This window comes from Pseudoliparis swirei, chromosome 18 (genome assembly GCF_029220125.1).
Source record: "Pseudoliparis swirei isolate HS2019 ecotype Mariana Trench chromosome 18, NWPU_hadal_v1, whole genome shotgun sequence".
Taxonomy (NCBI): domain Eukaryota; kingdom Metazoa; phylum Chordata; class Actinopteri; order Perciformes; family Liparidae; genus Pseudoliparis; species Pseudoliparis swirei.
This window is the reverse complement of record NC_079405.1, coordinates 17,290,775-17,310,755: the sequence shown is the minus strand read 5'-3', so window position 1 is coordinate 17,310,755 and position 19,981 is coordinate 17,290,775. Positions and strand designations below refer to the sequence as shown.

The following is a 19,981-nucleotide window of genomic DNA, read 5'->3' as shown; positions in this document are numbered from 1 at the left end:
TTAAGACCTTCCTCTTTGACAGAGCTTATAGTTAGGGCTGAATCAGGTTCACCTGGTCCAGCCCCTTGATATGCTGCTATAGGCTTATAGCTGCTGGGGGACGTTTTAGGATACACTGAGAACCTATCTCCTCTTTTCTCTCCTTAGGGATGAATTTTCATCTCTCCATCACACGTTACTAACTCTGCTTTCTCCCCGGAGTCCTTTTGACTTCACGTCTCATGGGGTCATCGGACCCTATGAGACGACATAGATCCTATCTGCCTGATGGATCATCGAGGTCTGGGTCGTGTAATTCCTGCTACCAACTACGCCACTGCCCTGTTGAGACTCCGCCCACTCCTCCTCTCTTCCTCCATCTGCCTGATGGATCGTGGAGGTCTCCATCGTGGAATATGCCTACTATGAACTATTCATACACTCATTCATTGAATGTATCTAAACTCTAAATCTGTCCTTCTGTACACATTACATCTATTGCATCTGTCCATCCTGGAGAGGGATCCTCCTCTGTTCTCTCCTGAAGGTTTCTTCCCTTTTTTCCCCCTGAGGGGTTATTTGGGAGTTTTTCCTGATCCGATGTAAGGTTTTGGGGCAGGGATGTCTATGTGTACAGATTGTAAAGCACTCTGAGACAAATTTGTAATTTGTGAAATTGGGCTATACAAATAAACTGAATTGAATTGAATTATTATTAATATTATAACAAATTCTATACAATATCTCATAACAATTTGTAATATAGTATGTCATAAAAACATTAACATGTCATAATTAATTTTGCCATAAAGTTATAATTCAGTATGCAATAGAAAGTGTAGAATAGTATGCCATAAAATAGTTAATAACATGGTATGTCATCAAAAAGTTCACAGTATACCATAAAAATGTCATAGTATTGCCTTAAAAAAGTCATGAAGTGTCATAAAAAGTCATACTATACATGTCATAAAGTTCCAAGATATAGAGTGGTATATGATGTCACTATATGTCATTACAAATTATAATATAGTAGTCTTGAGATTTTCATAGCTTGTGGGTTTTGATCGATATATGCGGTGCAGTGACTTTCAAAATCTAACAACCACAATAAAGAGGTCAGAAACAGAAAGAATAGTTGGCGTACTTAGTTCGTGCCCGGTGGAGGCGGAACAGAAATCCACATGATTGGTTTACTTTTTTGGAATGTGTGGCAGACGTGACCCTCTGAGGACATTCACACAGTAGAAGAAAAAAACATGGATGAAGAAAAATAAAGACATTGAATGTGCATCACACGTTCATAAATATGTACTATGTGCATTGTTATGACAAACTATGCCTCTTTTTTTGATAATGTATTCATCATTTCTCAAAAAAGCAACATACAAAATGGAAGCAAATGCTTTTTTCAGCCTTTAAAATATGGAGATATGTTTGTTCTGTTTTATTTCCTATTAAATTGTAACGCCTTGTTCCGTTTCTCCTGTTTCTCCTCTGTGTCTCCTCTGTCTTGATTGTTTCTTTCCCTTCACATGCCCCCACTCCTCTGTCTCCTTGATTGGCTAATTCCCTTCACCTGCCCTCAGCCATTCCGCTGTCTCCTTGATTGGTTAATCTCCTTCACCTGCCCTCAGCCACTCCTCTGTCTCCTTGATTGGTTAATTTCCTTCACCAGCCCTCAGCCACTCCTCTGTCTCCTTGATTGGTTAATTCCCTTCACCTGCCCTCAGCCACTCCTGTCTCCGATTGTCTCATGCCGTACACCTGTTTTCCCCCTATATGTTGTTCCAGTCTTTCCCTTGTCTCCTGTCAGTTTGTTGTCTTTATCTCTGTCTCGTAGTGTCTCTGTTTCAATGATCAACTCCCAGTCTTTGTTCACATGCGATTCCTAGTGTTTTTTTTTTAGTTGCTTTCAAGCCAGAGTTTTTATGTGTGACCTTTTCTTGAAGTAAAGTATTTTTGTTTCGCTTTAAACCTGGAGTCCAACCTGTTTCTCTGCACCTGAGCCTCACCCCGTGACATAAATTGGGAATGACAAAACAAGAAATCTAATCCTATGATTATTTTTAAAATGTGGTTTGGCATACATATTTTGACTTTTTTTATCACATTTTACTATGACCTTTGATTACATACTGCACGATGGCATTTTAATATGGCATTATTGCGACTATATGACCTTTTTATTGCATACTTTACAAAAACATTTAACATTCTTATTTTTCTGGTATGACCTTTTTTATAATTTGTTTTACATCAGACAATATTATCTTTTCACAGCATACTTTGACTTATTGAAATCATACTTTTTAAAAAGGTTTAACATTTTGTATGCCACAAAAAGGTTTAAAAATTTTGTGGCAGTTTTCTTACTGATGTTTATGAGTATAAATATTTCTTCCTGGTCGTTCCTTACAAAAATTCAAAATAAAACACAAAATCATTCAACAATAAAAATACTGTCATTTAACTGTTGCAGTTCACACACACACACACACTTTCTTCATGACTATCTACTACATTTAAAGTTTCTCCATATCATTTTCCATTTTAATACATTTTCTATATTCAGAGGCAAGATCTTTTCACCTACAGAACTATTAGTTAATCAAACAATTAAATGAAGGGTTCGTAATATGAAAGAATTGTGTATGTGTAAGTCTAACACTCAAAAAAGTGAGATGTGTAAAATGTGTTTATTTTTGTCATACAATAATTCAACAAACAATATTGGATCTGATCAAAATAATTTGCAAATATACACATCTAAAATAATTGTGACAATGGTGCAACAAATACATGTCTTGTAAAATAAAAAAAGACAATCTTATAAAAATCATTTTCAAACACAAACATAGCAAGGTGCTGTGAAACATAACTTCAATGTAAGCCCGTCATAAAACAAAAAAACTGCACTTCAAGATAGTCTCGGATGTAAAACATTCATGCACCAAGAAAAACAAACAAAACAACTATATATGACTTCATTCCTTCTGAATCTGTTATTTTTGCACAAGCTCAACTAAATCTACAAACATTTATCTCTTCATATAGTAAAGTATCCTTCAGTCAATATGAACTTTCACTCTGTCCTTGCCAACTCAGCTACATCAGCCGACTTATCTTTGGTTTATTGTTGATGTGACGATACAGTGCAATTCTATACTATATGGTAATACATGGAGAGCCGGGTGATTGCAGGTAAGGCTGCCACGTGGTACTGTATGCAGAGGTGGGAAGGAGAAGGCATCCATGTGAGTTACAGCAGTGCCAGGTCGAGTGGCGACATCATTATTGTCCTTTGACCCTCATGAGCAGAATGACTATTCAGCTTCATCTTTCAGGGTGTACCTGGAATAAATAGAGGGACAAAGACATTTCACAATGAAAAAGACAACATGTGCACAGTTAAGAGACACCAGACATGCGTGATAACCAACATCTCGGCTATCCGTACACTCAATATATTACAATTTGTCAGTTTCTTCAAAATAACCTAAACTCACTGCTTTATCCGCCTCAAAGCTCCACAGGAGTACTTAGCCACTTTGGTGGAACGTAGTTCAACGGAGCATATGGATGGATCGGGACAGCAGACATGGGGTCTATGCTTTCGGAGTAGTTCCCGTTTTGTCATTAATCCACGCTGAACTTTTTGCAGCTACCTTTCATTCCGAGTATCACTTCAACAAACTTCCACACAGCCTACTCTGCTCACCATTCTGTGACACCAGCAGCCAGGTCCACCTGGGCCAACTCGATCTGCACCTAAAGAATAGGAATGGCATGTCAACATCAAGCTGAACATACAGCGTAAGTATTTGCAGTATTTCTGCGTAAATTCGTTGCACCTCAGAATGAAAGAATTTAAAAGCTAGGCTCACACTCCAAAACAGTAAACAATTACAAGGCAGGCTGGCATTAGTGCTAAGCTTAGCCACATCTGTGTGGAGTTAACAAAGTTATCTCAATGTGTGTTGAGGAGTCGCCGCATACAGCATGGCATTCTTTGGATACCCTGATGGTCCCTTGTTAGCAGACTGACCTGTCCAATGATGTCCCGGCTCCTGAACGAGGCCGAGTTATTCTTCACTGATACACTGAGGCGCTTGAACCTCAGTTCATCCAGAGACAGATCATACTCAAACCTTTAAAAAGATCAATAATAATCAACAAACATTATTACACGTAAACACTGACACCAACACAATCATTAGGAGATTGATACATGTAACGATGCAACTATTTAATTACCTCTCATTGTATTCTGGGTCGAGGTCTCTTTTCTTTACCGCTGTCTTCCTCTTGGTGGCCTTGCTTTTGTCTGGCAGCAGCACGAGGGACACATAGCTGTCTACGCCATCCTTACTTTGAGACAACAGACCTCTGAGCACAGAAAGAGAAAGCATATCTTAAATAACTGTGTTCAATCTTAAGAATATTTAAAAGTCCCAGTATATGAAAGTAATAGAGTCTTAAAAACAATGTCTTCCATTGTTTGTGAAGTGCCAGGTTTCCCTTAACATGTAGGTTCATAGACCCTTTTTCAAGGTTACTAGAACCATAAACAATCATCTGGGAAACAAACTTGATATAAAGCTTGATATGGACAAAACAGACTATAACAATGCCTCAGATAACTAAAATATCAACGGTTTATCAATCCGACACACCTGCAGGCATGGACGATGACGGCGAGTTGTCTCTCTTGCGAGGCATAAGAAAGAGACAACTTCACCTGTCCAGATCCACATCCAAAGGCAGCACACGGCAGAGGCCCTGCGCTGATCATATCCACCATTTTGGAATGCAGAACCTATTGAACAGGAAGAACAGGTGTCATTGTTAATGTGTTGTTATATATTCCAATACGTGTGTGTGTGTGTGTGTGTGTGTGCAGATGTCTTTGTCACCTTGAGTTCAGCCCTCAGCAGGATCTGACTCTCAAATGCGGCTCCATCCAGATGGAACCACTGGTCCAGGACCAGCTGTGGCTCTGCAAGCAGCTCCTTCACAGGAATCACCAGTGATCCCATTGGCTGGTCCCAACCACTGGACAACTGCAATGCAAGAAAGAAAGGGACTGAACAAAAATCACAACAACATTGCTGTGAAATGTGAGATGCAGAATACAAGTGAATAAATGTCTTGCCTTTACTACAAGCATCTGATGTGTAGGGTCGTGGACCAGGAAGTAGAAATACTCATTCCACTGAGGATTGGAGCTGCGCTCACACAGCTTAAACAAATAAAATATATGGTAGAGTTGTTAAAAAAATAATATATCTATCAGGCTGACAATAGAGCACCATGCATCAAAAGTCTCACTTTGGTTTTGTAGGTTGTTTCCCCCAAAACGAGTTCAGCTCCTGCTTTGGGTTCCTTTCCGCTCTTCTTCAACTATTGGGAGAGACGAATGCCATCACATCTGATTTCTTATTGCATTGTATGCAACGAAAGAACAGGTGACTTACAGGTAATGAATGTGCTCTCTCCAAATGAACAAAAAGTAGAGCAGCAGCGGGGACGGCTTTGTTTTGATAAGACTGGAGAGATTGAAGCTGCAGCACCTGTGACATGGAGCCAAGCCAGGTAGAGAGGAGATTATTGTTTTGCAGTGTGAATAATAATGTGTCCTCCTATTCGGCTGCTTTGTCATGGACATCTAAATACTGCTTGTTTACAGAGTGATAGATTAACAGTGGGTGAACACAAGTAAGGACCGACCTGGTCCAGGCTGACTGAATGTGACACAGTAGGAACCCATTCCAGTATCAAGTGGACCCGACCAGACTTCACATCATTCAGACTGTACCACTGCAACAGAGACAAAGTCATTCAAAGAAGCAGGGCAACACCCTGAAGATAAGGAACTGACACAGAACAGAGTTAAGAAATCACATGGCACAGCTTCAGGTCAAAGGTCATTGACTGACCTGATCTGTGTACTGGGATCTGATGACCTCATTTAGCTTAATGCTGAATCTGTGAAAATTTAAAAAAAGGCAAATGATGAACAAAATGCGTTGTATAATAATTAAGGAAAAATAAATCAACCCTATTATTAAAGATAATTTCCAGACATTTGCAAATACCCCTCAATTAAAAATTTCAGAAATCTGCCAACATCAAATATTCAGTCCCCAATGAGGATCAGTGCACTCAGTATTCTACACTTGTTATCTGAATTCTTATATAAGTGACTGATTAACCAACATTACCTGCCAAGGAAGTCATCAGAATCGAAATCCTTATCAAATGCTTCAAACTTGATCTCCTGGACACTGTGCCCACTCAAAACCAGCTGTTAGGAACAAACAAAACACATTTGCGTCCAATATATTGAACATGCAGTGAAATCCAAACAATTTGCAACACTTAACCTGAGAATCCTTCATACCTCATACATTTCCTTCCATGTTGGGTTGAGATTCTCCTTAATGACAAGACTTTTAAATGTAACTCCCCCTACGTTGATCTTGACGTAGGGGTCGCTCTTGCCCTTCACCATGCCCCCCATCAGGTTATCCTTGGCAACCAGATTCTGGGCCTCTAGCAAGTGAATCCTCAGCAGCCCCTGCAGGATGAAGACTGTAAATGTTACTACACATAAAGCGAGTCACTGAACACACAACTTAGTAGCTTGGTAATGTGAATCTACTTCATGCGTGATGGGAAAACAGCCGTATTCTTTCTTTTTGTCATAATATCAGAACAATTTCTTTGTTTATTTGAACATACTCACATGATTAATACTAAAATATGTAATTACACTGCCTTTAGGAACATAAAGTAGTAAGTCAAGTTAAATGGAAACTACAAGATAGAGGATACATTTCTCATTGTCTAATCTAAATTGGGTTTATGAAAACTTGTTTTTTCACAGACCAGATTTCTGCACATTATATTAATGATACAATAGTTGGCATGTTTCATTTTATGCTTCCGGTCTGGAGATTCCTCTTTTTTGACTAAGGCTGGCATGACACGGGTATCTATGCAGAAGTTCTGTGGAACACACACCTGATCAACCAAATCACCAGAGGACACGGGAATCTCCCCGGCAGAATATACAGTGATATTTAAAGTCAAGAGAAAGTGGCATATTCAGTGTTTGAAAAGAGGCTGGGGTTATTCAGAAAAGCCAGATGATGAGGCTGAGACCCAGCCATAGTACTCTAATATCAATATTATCCATTCTCAGACACACAGTTCTGATGGAAACCTGGCTAAAATATTAAGTGATTTTTGCTTGATTGATGAAAACCGTAACTGAAGTGTGTTGACTTTGGCAGAAGGGGGAAGGGCCCTGCTAAAGTGTGTGTTTTCGTATCGTTTCAAAAAAATAAGAAATTATACAAAAATAACAAAGGGGCAGTGACGAACAACAAAAAACGCAGTTCAGTTGGTAGAAACAAATTCTTGAACTCTCCCTCTGCTGATGCTCCGCCCACTCGTCCTCTCTACCTCCATCTGCCTGATGGATCATCGAGGTCTGGATCGTGGAATATGCCTACTACCAACTATTCATACACTCTGTCATATTCATTGATTGTGTTTTAATTTGTGTATAATGTTTCCTTATGTACACATGGCATCTATTGCACATGTCCATCCTGGAGAGGGATCCTCCTCTGTTGCTCTCCTGAAGGTTTCTTCCCTTTTTTTCCCCCTGAAGGGTTATTTGGGACTTTTTCCTGATCCGATGTGAGGTTCTGGGACAGGGATGTCTATGTGTACAGATTGTAAAGCACTCTGAGACAAATTTGTAATTTGTGAAAATGGGCTATACAAATAAATAAAAACTGAATTGAATTGAATCAAGGCATAAACCCACCTCTTCACCAAAGTCCTGGGTGGGAGTTGTGTGTGGTTGGAGGACTTCCCCAGCTTTGGGGATTTCTGTGACCTCTGCTGGCCCCAGGGTGTCAGCGGGAAGACTAGTCACTGTGGCTTGAGCAAGGTTGCCTAAACCAGTGCTGCAGAAATGTAGACATGTTTCTTATTAGGTCCATTATAAATATTATTTTCAAATAAACATTTTTGTATTTGCTGTGACATGGAGCTCACCCCCCTGTGGTCCTTTGCTGTGGTTCAAAGTCTCTGTCTGAATGCTTGGGATGTTCTTCTAGATCAGTTGGCTCCTCCACCAGCTGGCAACACTGCATGCAGGTTGGATGAGTTTAGCTTAATTTCAATAGTTAAACCTGAAACAACTGATTCTGATGCGCAATAACTCACTGCTGCAACTGCAGGGAATGTATCGGGTGCAGTGTGAATGACAGCTGGTTCAGCGGGTGCAGCATCTTCTGGGAAGGACGCAGCATCTTCTGGGAAGGACGCAGCATCTTCTGTGAAGGCCGCAGCATCTTCTGCCTCAGAGTGTTTAAACTGGCTGGATACCGCAAACGATCTGAAAATACACACCGTTGTTACAAAACCCCACAGCCAGACTTCTGACTGGAACTAACCACGAAGAATATTAGCTTCTCTAGAAGCATATTCACGGTACATCCTACCAAAAGCCAGGCACTACACTTTTAATTTAATGATTATTAGCGCTAGTTTATGTTTCAAACTTGTATTTATTGCTAACTTTTTTTAATTTATAAAATACAGTCAGTGGTATGTAATTGGTGTTTTATTGATAAGACCAAGTTACAATCGCAAGAGTTTTGTGTGTATTAATAAACCAGGCACACAACACTTACTCATCTTTTGTCAGTTCTGAGCTTTGTTTGTCCTCATTGGCTGATCGAATAACCGTCTCTTCCTTCTTTGAACCAATCACAGGAGGCGGTGGAGCCTCAGCCATCCTTGAGCTCAGGACCTGTCAACAACACATCTGTTGTTGGCTGTTCTGTGCAGCAATGACAACGCTAACAATGGTCTGTGTGTGTCCTCTCTTACCTTGAGTTCAGCCCTCAGTAAGATCTCACTTTCAGGTAAGGCTCCATCCAAAGGCATCCACTGGTCCAAGAGCAGCTGTGGTTCAGACAGCAGCGCTCTCACAGGGACGACAATAGATCCCATTGGCTGGTCCCATGCGCTCGACAACTACAGAGATAAGGACACATGAATAACGACAGTCAGAGTGGGAGATGATCCTGACAGTCACAGAGGTCTTCAGCTACTGGTGTACAGTATACTCACTTTTATTATGAGCATCTCCTCTCTGGGGTTGCGAACAAGGAAGTAGAACGCCTCATCCCACTGAGGGGATCTGGAGCGATCACATATCTTCAGATAGAAAAAGAGGAGGGGTAAGTTAGGCAAAGGTTTGTTCTTTAAACTGGGCATGGAATACCAATATGTATACAGTTATTGTCATCTGATTACTTAGTTGTTACTTCTCTTCTTCTCTTTGCACTGGTATTTTGAACAGCAAAGGTATCGGCAAGTATTACCGTCAAGCCTCCACCAGTGGGGGGCGGCAAAGTTTAAATTGTTTTCACATTTAAATTGTTTTCACATTTAAACGTAGGACCATTTAGTCATCTATCCCTTACATAGGTTTCACTATTTACCAACAAACTAGTTAGGTTTCTGGAAAATTATGATGGGGACTTCTTAATGACATTTTATTGACTTAATGAACATAAACATGAATTAGTTGCCGGCTACACTGGTATAGCAAAAGTGTGGTTCACCTTATTGTCTTTATCATCGGTCTCATACCTTGGTTTTGTAGGATGTTTTACCAAACACCAGCTCGGCCCCAGCCTTGGGCTCCTTTCCACTTTTCTTAAACTGGACACAGAAAGACACATAGCATTATACGAGTTGTTTGAATCGTCTCATTGTAATTACGGCCACAACAGGCCAAGAGCCAACTTCCCTTTCTTTAAAAAAATTAAACATTGCTGAATAATTGCATCCCAAAGTCAAAAAGCAGTGACTGCTGCTCAGCAGGCAACAACCTGCAAAAAACTTACAAAACATTATCCTAAAGAGTAGGAGGTGTTCACCTTGTGCCAATAGAGCATTTGTTTAATAACCGTTGTTTATCTAAAACTCTGAGACAGCACACGTATCGTAGTGTAGAGGGACTCACGGGCAGCGAGTGTGCTCTGTCGACATAAACAAAGAGTAGGGCAGCAGAGGGAACAGCCTTGTTCTGGAAAGACTGTAGAGACTGCATATGCATCACCTGCAGCAGAGAATCACAAGACACACATTACAATGACTCAACTGACATGCATGGTGAAGCAGGGTATCATTATGGAATGGAACTGGTGTGGGAGGAATAGGCAATTGATAAATATTACAGATCTCTGCGAAAATAGAGGAGAAAACAAACAATACAAATTGCACTAACTTGGTCCAGGGGGTCATTATGTGAAACAGCTGGTACCCACTCCAGTATCAGGTGAACACGTCCAGACTTCACCTCATTTAGGGTGTACCACTGAAACAGAAAGGGACACTTACTGAATTATAGCCGACGATACCACCAGAGCATTGACTAAGATACAGTGAGGCCAGCAATACTGACCTGGTCTGTGTACTGGGAACGAATGATGTCTGCCACACTGATTTTGGATCTGCTCAGAATTAAACATGTTTTGCACATTTTACACAAACAAAATGTGAAAAATAAGCCCTTTAATTTGAATTGCCCTAAAATGTTACATCTAAATTATTCATATTTTTTAAAGCTATGAAAGGTTGGTTTGCATAAAAAAATGGTAGTTAACACGGAAGAAATAAAAGTAAGAAGAGTTGATAAACACCAAATACAGATTTTTCCATAACTCAAACCAGAGTGAATTATACCTGTAATTTATGCCTATAGGGAATAACTACAGTTTGAGCGTGTGTATGTTGACCCACTGAACTTACCTGCCCAGGAAGTCATCTCTGCTCATGTCTTTGTCGTACAGATCTACTTGCACCTCTTGTCCTGGCAGAGGCCTCAGCACCACCTGAGAGAACACAAGAGGTAAAACAGTTACATTAATACAATACAAGGTGCTTAAATTAAAGTTGTATCAATGAAATCATATTTGAGTCATTTCATACACACCTCATACATCTCATTCCAGACTGGGTTGAGATTCTCCTTGATCACATTACTCACAAACTCAACTCCTCCGACATTGATCTTGGCATAGGGGTCACTCTTGCCCTTCACCATACCACCCATCATGTTATCTTTGGCAACCAGACGTTGGGCTTCCAACAGGATGATTCTTAGCAGCCCCTACAGTAAGGGATCATTAAATGTTATATTGCTAGATTTAAAAAAATTAAATGTGGTGAATGTGATGCGATTAAATGTGATGTGTCATGCGGTGTTGCATGTGTCTGCTACTGTAGATCACGCTTTTGTGAAGGTACCTCACTGGCAAAGCTGAGGTCTGGGGAAGTATGAGGAGGTTGTGTTATGGCAGGGCTTGGTAGTTCCTCCACCTTCTCTTCAGTCACATCAGCTGACATTTCCTTTTTGTCAACATCTTCATGCAAGGTCACTGAGGAGGCGATAGTCTCCACAGGAGGAACGTCCACTGAACTTGACCTGAAACCCAAAGAGTAGCAATAACAAAATGTAGTAGACCAAAGATCTGATGGAAAGTATGGACAGACATTTTGTATTATCTATCTCACCTAAGCACCGTGTCTATTTCCTGTTTTCTCAGATCAGGGGAAGGCTCTGATGCTGACGTGATAATAGCCTTATCAGTGGTACCCGGACATTTGCTCGGAATCAGCATCTACAGTTGATTCAAAATAATTAATGTTTCACTTTGTTAACCATTATTTTATCCATTTTGATTGCATATATCAATATCAGCAAAAGTACAAAACTAACAAACTGCTTCGACAACTTCATGAATTTCAATGATAGAGATACATATAAATAAGAAAGAAACACCAACATCATATTTCAGACAGTTACACTGAAAATATAAGATAGATATTACAGCTGCACACAGACGATAAGATATGTGGGCAGAGAAGGAAACAGAAAATAACAGATCAATTAGAGAAAGGTAAAGGGACTAGTGAAAGTGATAAAGAGATAGATAGGTGCTAAATCATAAAAATATAGAAAATGACAAGGAAACCACCTTCAGTTCAGCCCTCAGAAGAATCCGACTCTGAGGTGAGGCTCCATCCAAATTGAACCACTGGTCCAGGACCAGCTCTGGTTCAGAGAGCAGCTCTCTGATAGGAACCACCAGGGAACCAATGGGCAATGTCCAGCTGTGGGAGAGCTGAAGAAACACAATGCAGGGGGTTAGCATTGGTCTTATTTATATATTGGAGATCACACTCTGTTTGCATCTGTATGACCGACACTCTTTCTGTTCCACTTTGATTGTGCACTGTAGTGAGCGTACCTTTACAACGAGAATATCTTCTCTGGGGTTCCGAACCAAGAAGCAGTATGCCTCATCCCACTGCGGCGATGTGGTACGATCACACACCTACAGAGTCAGTTATGTCATATTACTGACAGACCTCTTATAATTAGAGTTTAGAAAATACCTTGAAACATAGTCATATTATTCCAAGCAAAATCAAGTTTATAGACGTACTGTTGTTTTTCGGGACATTTCTCCTAGAGTAACCTCTGCTCCTACTTTTGGTTCCTTACCACTCTTCTTAACCTGGAAAGAGACAAGCGGGCAATAGCAATAGAAGCATATGTATTCTAAACAATAAGTGCCTGTCCTGACATCAGTCGTAAAAGACTCACTGGTAACCCATCTGCTTGCCCAATGAAGACAAACAGAAGGCCTGCTGAGGGAACCGCCTTGTTTTGGTAGGACTGCCTGGAATAGAACTGAAGAACCTGAAGACACAGGAAGTACCAGTGAGTGTGGATCAAGTTTACCAGCTATGGCCCATCAATGCATGTCTAATCTGGGAATACCAACCTGGTCCAATCTGTCTGACTCTGAGGCTGCCGTTACCCATTCCAGTATCAGGTGAACTCGACCAGACTTCACATCACTGAGAGTGTACCACTGAGTGAAGAATTTGAATATTTTAAATGAACATTTTTGTGTTACAGATGTAAATGTTCTGGATTCAGGGTATGAGACACTTGCACCAACGGGAGTTAGAACATAAGGCAGGCTTTCATGTTCACTTAATTTGACCGCACTCTTCGAGGCTTCAGATGCAACATTGTGTCTGGAAGGGAAGATCCTACCTGATCAGTGAATTGTGAATCGATGATATCCTTCAGATTGATCTTCAGCCTGCATATCAGATACGCGAGTTTAGAATGCAGCTTTAAATCCATACAATTTATGTAGTAATATAATTATGTATAGCTCTTGTACCTTCCCATGAAATCATCCTTCATGTCCATGTCTCTATCAAGCACCTCCATCTGAAAGTCTTGGCCAGGCAGCTGGGTGAGAATCACCTGGGGGGTGAAATAATGTTGCAAATGTCAAAGGACAAAAAAACTATTTACACATGCATGCGAACTTCAGCTACTTTTTTTCTTTTCAACAAAAACGGTTTACAAAATAATCTTGTGTTATTTACCTCATACATCTCATTCCACGTGGGGTTAAGAGTATTCTTGATAACATGACTTGTGAATGTTTCGCCCCCGATGTTGATCTTGACATAGGGGTCACTCTTGCCTTTTACCATGCCTCCCATTAGATTATCTTTTGGAACCAGGTTCTGTCCTGCCAAGATGTGAATTCTAAGCAGTCCCTGAAAAAACAATTGCGAACATATTACAATAAGCCTGTGCAATTTAAGAAAAGACAAAAGCGAAAGTGAATGTCCACCATTACCTCTGTGGCAAAGCTAGGATGAGGGGAGGTCTGCTGGGGCAGCTGTCTGGACATTCCAGACTCCAGATTAGATGACACATCAGATGGAATGTGTTCCTCATCCAACCACAGGACCTATGTTACAAAGGAAAAGAGAAGAGACCGCTAAAATACACAGTTGGGGCACCATTTTATATATAAGAAAAATTGTTTGCTCAAAATCTAACTTTAGATTTTATGATAAATAACCTCCAATATTGTGCTTGGTTATGGTCAGTAATGGGTCTGATGCAATGCAGGATTAGTGAGTGGGTCTTTTTGCCATTTACCCGGAGAACTGTGTTGATATAAATGCGACTGGCAGATCCAGAGTTGTCCAACTGGAACCACTGGTCCAGAGAAAGATTAGAACTGGACAGCAGACGGGACAAAGGGAGGGTCAGACTGCCCAAAGTCTGCACACGGTCAGCGTCCTTCACCTGGTTTATTTACCATGAAGGAAAGCAGAAACAAGAACAAAAGAAGTTTGATAGAATACCAAACACAATGTTCAGTCCAGAGAAGCTAATCGTACGAGCTGTTACCTGAATGTCTATGTCCTGCTTGCGAGGGTCCTGGATGAAGAAGGTAAAAGCTTCCTCCCACTCGGGATTAATGGTTGTGTAACAAGTCTGAAGACAAGAATAAATAGTATGCATATAAAATAGAAATGAATTAAACACATTCTACTGTACTAGTTTTCCCAACAGAAATACCTTGCTCTCTCTCGTGGTGTCCTGCACAGACAACTGCACGATGGGATTGGGCTCTTTATTTCCCTTCTTCATCTAAAATGATACAGGTACAGAAATATAGTGTGAACAATGGAATACTGTATTCAAGAGCAGAGTAATAAATAGACTTCATCCACCACCATGACAACACATGGTTGATGTGAATCATAGTGGGCACATGGTTACCATAGCAACAGCACAAATAACTGAGAGGAAGTGCCACACAGTATGGTATAATCAGGAAGTATACGTCTGCATCACCAGAAACCACAGAGATGGAGCTTCATTCCAAAGATTCTGTTATTAGCATTTTCTTGTGTATGAATTGACACTGTGGAAAATGAGCGTTTAACAACTTTGGATAAAGTTAGCCACACTATTGCAGACTGCAATGGAGCGCACCGGGTTAAAAGCCAAGGCAACAACTTTGTGGAATGCCATGACAGCTGGCAGTTACAGCTCTGCCCCAGTTAAACCACGCACACGGGAAGCAGCTCTGTGCTGAGCACGAACGCGGCAGAGTGGGTCGAGCTATTTGACTCACAGGAAGTGCCTCCGCCTTGTCCAGATATACAACCAAGATGGCTGATGAAGGTGGATCAGCAGTCTTATTGGTGATGCTTTCATTTCTCTTTAGGATCTGAGGGAGAATAGCAAATGGGTGATTAATAGTATCAGGGCTTTTTGTTAATGCGTCAGAGCAATGCATTAGATGAATGAGTGTGAGGGACTCAAACCTGCTCGAGTCGATCAGTGGCAGGCAGCAAGGCCAACCACTCCAGTCTGAAGTGAACCCGTCCTGACGGAGTATCTGTCAAAGTGAACCACTGGGAAGACAGCCACAGCCACACATTAACACAATGACTCAAAAATAGCTTATTCAAACTGTGACTGAGATGATAATAGCTTTTACTTACATCATCGACAACTATGGATTTCTTCACAATGCACAAATCCAATTTGGTCCTAAATGGAAAAGGAGTGCAAGGCAGAATTAAGTAAAAAAAAAAAAAAAATGTATCTCTGAAAACAATAGGAGTATAGCATAGAAAGCAGATGAAGTAAAAATACAGAGACATGCTTTATAAAGAGGTAGTGTACTTGTTCCAACTGGCAAGGAAAGATGACAAATGAAAGGTGACAATGTGAAATTGAACGTAGGCACACGAGAGACATGACTATGTATATGTACCTGCCCAGGAAATCATCCTGGTCTGTGTCTTTGTCATATACCTCCACCTCCAACTCTTGACCAGGCACTTCATGGACTATAACCTGATGTACCAGACACAGACAACGACATGAAGACTGACGGAGCGATTCGTATGGAGGCTGTCTGCGGCCTTATGAATGAAAATGAGCATTCCTAGCGGTCTAATCCCTCAAGTACAGAACAAAGTGAAATGGTATTTGATTGAGTCTGTGCAATGATGACACACATTTGAAGCTTTCCATACGTTTCATTGTTTTTACCTCATAGATCTCTTCCCACTTGGGAGAGTTTGTGTTGTCACAGTGTTTGGAGGTGAAGGTCTGAGGGCCAACCCTCAAAATGGCATAGGGGTCAGACAAGCCAGCCATAACCCCTTTCATGTAGTTGTCCTTGGCTGCTAGATTCTGTGCCTCCAGGAGGTGGATGCGTACAACACCCTAACACAGGAAAAGAGGGGCCAAGATGTAATGCACTGGTGTTGACTGAGATGTGAACATTATATAAAAGTCTTTCTCCATCTGTTGGTGCATATTTAGGCTTTACCCTGGGCAACGGAGAGCGTAGTTGGGCCACATGCAGGCCTGGAACCAGCGGGATGACTAAGCGATTGGGCAGCACCAAGAAGGAGGCAATGGCATCCATAATCATGCTGTCAGACATGACACTGAAACAAAGAAACTGCATTTTAATGGAATGTGTTGCTGTACTGACTTCTTAACTTACTATGTTATTATGAGGTTCTGGCTATTACTAATGAAAGGTTATTTCAGCATGACTCACTTCAGTCCAGGGATATCCAACAAATTAGTGAGTCCAGTCCAATTGATGTACAGTTTCTGGTAAAAGATAACAGAGGAATGTGCTGTAAGTAGCAAATCAATCAGGATAGATAAGAACATTATGAAAAACATACAATAATACTTTATCGAGACACAACTCGATAGAGTATTATTCTCTTCCGTTTACAAGAATCTGGGTCGAGGGGCAACCAGAAAATGACAAAAAGAAGTGAATGTAGACGGACGTACCGGCCGCTGGATGAAAAACATGGTGACTGCACCCACTATGGGCACATCTCCAACCAGGGGCTCCAGAATCACCCGCATCATCCCATGTAGCTGAGGACAGAGGAACACAACGGATGTTTGTGAAATACATGGGTAAATGCTGAAAGAATGGCCTATTGTATAATCCAGTTATCCATCTTTCTATTACTGACATGCTTCTCTGCAATGTAATTTAATAACACTTTTAACCTTGAAAAGAAAACTGACCTGTATTCCATTGACGCCAGCTTTGCAGAAGTATCTTTTCACCTCAACATCGATCTCTACATTGCCAACATAGCTGAGGACACGAAGAACAAAATGTCATCCACAGTAATGCCTTCTAAAAGTTTGTGAGCGCAAGGGGACGGTGTTACCAAACATTCACCTAATATACAGATCTAGCAGGACTTGTCCTCGGTCACTCTCAGTGTGGGCCTTGATCCCTACGACTTTCATGGCCTGCAGCAAACAGAAAGCACATTTTCAGCACAATAAAAACAACATGCATCATCTGTGTGAATCTTTATGGCAGTGTCATTTAATACTTGAGATATCAATGCCATCACCTTGTCTCCCATATCCACTTTTGTAAAGCTGAGGGTTTGGAGGTGGGCACTTGAGGCTCGGATAGATGGAGCAATGGTTTCCACCAGCAGCTTCTCAAGGTATTGACCAACAAATGGCCACACCTGCTGCAGCACCTAGGAAGGCCAACACAGACAGGGTTATAAGCTACTCTTATTGGTAAAGCGCATAGCATGAGACACATTGTACATCTCATTAAGCCACACTGTCACAAAACAGTCTCCCGAATTCCACAGCTTCCATCAACAATAACCAAAGTGCTCTTTGCGTGTTTATGTTTTACACAAAGGTAATGTTGCTACATAAACAGGTTTATTTGTTAGTCTTTATTCCTTTGGTGAAAGAACCAAAATAAGAAGCACTGCTTGTCTCTGTGTGACTAAACAAAAATAAATAAATAAAAGATTTGGTTTCAGCATAAGTGAAGAGTGAGTCATCAGCTGCCTGCTCCTGGGAGGGATGCAGCCCGAGCAACCAGGAAATCTGCTGACCTTCCCTTCAGTAACCAATCTCAAATCACTTCTTTGTCTGGCTCCGACGCTTAGATCTCGTGGTTCTGTTAGCATGAGTACTTTTATTACTGTATATAACTGTAACTGTTTTATTGAGCTACACAAAGCAAAGGGGGTGGAGGGACAATGGCTGCCGTCTTATTTTTAGTTGTGGGGGCTGTGCAGCTCCTCCTTCCTGTCAGCTAGCCTGTAATGAAATGGAAATGTTGAGAGGGTTGCCTCTCTGCAGTACAGACAGAGTGGCTGCACTCTTGGGGTGTGGCCTTTTCTGGAACATGGCAGCAACAGCAGCGGTGCTACCAGATATTAACCGAGCAGGCTGTACGGAGTGTCACTCAGCACAACAGCTGCACAGACAGACGTGCTCCACAAATTAAGAGTGAGAACATGAAGCTGAATAGGAAAACACTGATATGTTACCTTATTCAGCCACTCAACCTTCTCAACATCTGGAAAGCTGACCTGAAGGAAAGAAAAAAAATTAGTGCACAAACTTAAATTGTGGTTTGTGCTAAACACACAACAGGATTGTGACATTATTCAGTCATAGTTCATACAGTTCAGAACATGCATCAATAGCACTATTGATATTATCCCAGTGCTTTTTGCACCATGTTTTAGGCATTATAACTATTACAAAAAGGAAAGTAGATAAGTGCAGCAACTGTTGTGCTATTGTATGGTCTATCTTCCATGTGACAAAATGTTGACAAGTTGAGATGCTAAATGTGAGTCTCCGTACATTGAAGAACTAAAACGTTATTTGTTCTGCACACTGGAGAGTATTACGCAGACGGCCCTTTGTGGGTATACTTTAATGAGTATAAACTGCCTTGTTATGCAAGCTGAACTGAAATCACTCAATAAAACGTGTATCCACAGGAACATACTATGGGTGTGGCCAGATGTTCTGACCACAAAACAAAAAGATTTCCGGCGTTTCCATTTTTGGTAAATGTATTCTCAGGATGTAAAACTTGCAAATCAAAGCTAAGGAACATTTCCAAAATGTAACTTTTAAAACCACGGCCAATCATCATGGCTATGATTAGGGTGGTTTACTGTCAAACATGTTATGCTTTTAGGGTAACTTCGGGTGATTCTAGGTCTACAAGGGTTCAAGGCTAGTGGAAAGCTGTTGTATGCGGAATGTTGTTGATAGATTTGAGACTCTTTCTTACCCACGCCGGGAGCCCTCGCTTGCTTTTGGACACTAGCTTGGAGGTGTACTCCTCCTCGCTGTTGAGCAGCTCCATGGCTGACCTCAGGCGTGTCTCCTTGGCTTCTCGGGCATGTTTCCATCCCGTGTAGACCATCATCCCGAACACCAGCAGGCTGGAGCTGACCCGGTAGTACCCGGCCAGGTAGATGGGCAGCAGGGCGCCCAGACATTTCCCAAACGTCCAGAGCACCGCGACCGCACTGATGCCTTTCGGCTTGGGACCGTCCGGCCCCACGGCGCTCAGGGCTTTCTTCTCTGCGTCCCCGGCGACCTTGGCTTCGCTCGGCTCCGATTTGTCGCTTTGCATCCTGTTTTTTCCTCTCTCGAGAAGACCGTCACGAATATGTTAGCGTTAGATATAACGATACAATAGTTACGAGTTCGTAAGGATACGGAGGTTAACCAAGTTACTCTAACGCCACATGTGCAACGTCAGCCGGCTGCACGTCGCGTGGAACGTTACCGATAGTTCACCGTTCGTCCGTGTCGCATCTTTAATTACATAGATGTTTTAATCGTTGAATTGGAGCCGTTTCACCGACTAAACACGATCCAGAAAAAGTGTCAGACAATGTCTCCCCCCCCCCTCGCCCCGTCCCGTTAACCGGATGAAACCACGCCTACTCCCCGAAGCCCAAACACCGCATCTTTGACTCGTGGCAAGACAGTCATCCACTTTGTTGCAATAAGCGTTATTACTGCAGCACCACGCGATCAAAAAGATTCATTATTCAAATTAAACTTTCCCCGTCTAGTCAAACTCAACCGTGCCTGTCGGACAATGCAGCATACTTCTTCCTGTCAAATCACGTAACCCCTCCGGCTCCCCAGGTCAACTCTGTCTGCTGCTCCAGTTTATTTTAAAACAGCAGTGGACATTCTCCTCGATCCCCGAGATCC

The 19,981-nt window shown here is 41.5% G+C and overlaps 1 protein-coding gene across 2 annotated transcripts; it reads right to left on the bottom strand.

The window, feature by feature from the left end:
• Nucleotides 1–2,659: 2,659 nt before the first annotated feature.
• esyt1b (extended synaptotagmin-like protein 1b) lies at nucleotides 2,660–19,629 on the bottom strand. 2 transcript variants are annotated; one of them, XM_056437844.1, is made up of 52 exons: nucleotides 19,041–19,629; nucleotides 18,280–18,321; nucleotides 17,329–17,463; nucleotides 17,148–17,221; nucleotides 16,988–17,060; nucleotides 16,742–16,831; nucleotides 16,494–16,549; nucleotides 16,257–16,377; nucleotides 15,974–16,150; nucleotides 15,693–15,775; nucleotides 15,418–15,466; nucleotides 15,238–15,327; nucleotides 15,045–15,140; nucleotides 14,483–14,554; nucleotides 14,312–14,398; nucleotides 14,057–14,206; nucleotides 13,749–13,862; nucleotides 13,489–13,665; nucleotides 13,278–13,363; nucleotides 13,145–13,193; nucleotides 12,867–12,956; nucleotides 12,686–12,781; nucleotides 12,525–12,596; nucleotides 12,327–12,413; nucleotides 12,054–12,200; nucleotides 11,590–11,696; nucleotides 11,323–11,500; nucleotides 11,009–11,185; nucleotides 10,825–10,907; nucleotides 10,478–10,526; nucleotides 10,301–10,390; nucleotides 10,037–10,132; nucleotides 9,661–9,732; nucleotides 9,136–9,222; nucleotides 8,893–9,039; nucleotides 8,694–8,812; nucleotides 8,224–8,395; nucleotides 8,053–8,144; nucleotides 7,820–7,961; nucleotides 6,383–6,559; nucleotides 6,204–6,286; nucleotides 5,919–5,967; nucleotides 5,710–5,799; nucleotides 5,457–5,552; nucleotides 5,311–5,382; nucleotides 5,135–5,221; nucleotides 4,896–5,042; nucleotides 4,656–4,798; nucleotides 4,237–4,368; nucleotides 4,028–4,130; nucleotides 3,701–3,750; nucleotides 2,660–3,333 (listed from the first exon to the last, which is right to left on the bottom strand). In XM_056437844.1, exons 1-52 carry the CDS (start codon nucleotides 19,386–19,388, stop codon nucleotides 3,306–3,308), a joined length of 5,529 nt encoding a protein of 1,842 aa, XP_056293819.1. In that variant the 5' UTR covers nucleotides 19,389–19,629; the 3' UTR covers nucleotides 2,660–3,305. The 2 variants fall into 2 exon arrangements, with proteins under 2 accessions (XP_056293819.1, XP_056293820.1); XM_056437845.1 differs by having other exon boundaries at nucleotides 8,053–8,135.
• Between the last annotated feature and the right edge of the window lie 352 nt (nucleotides 19,630–19,981).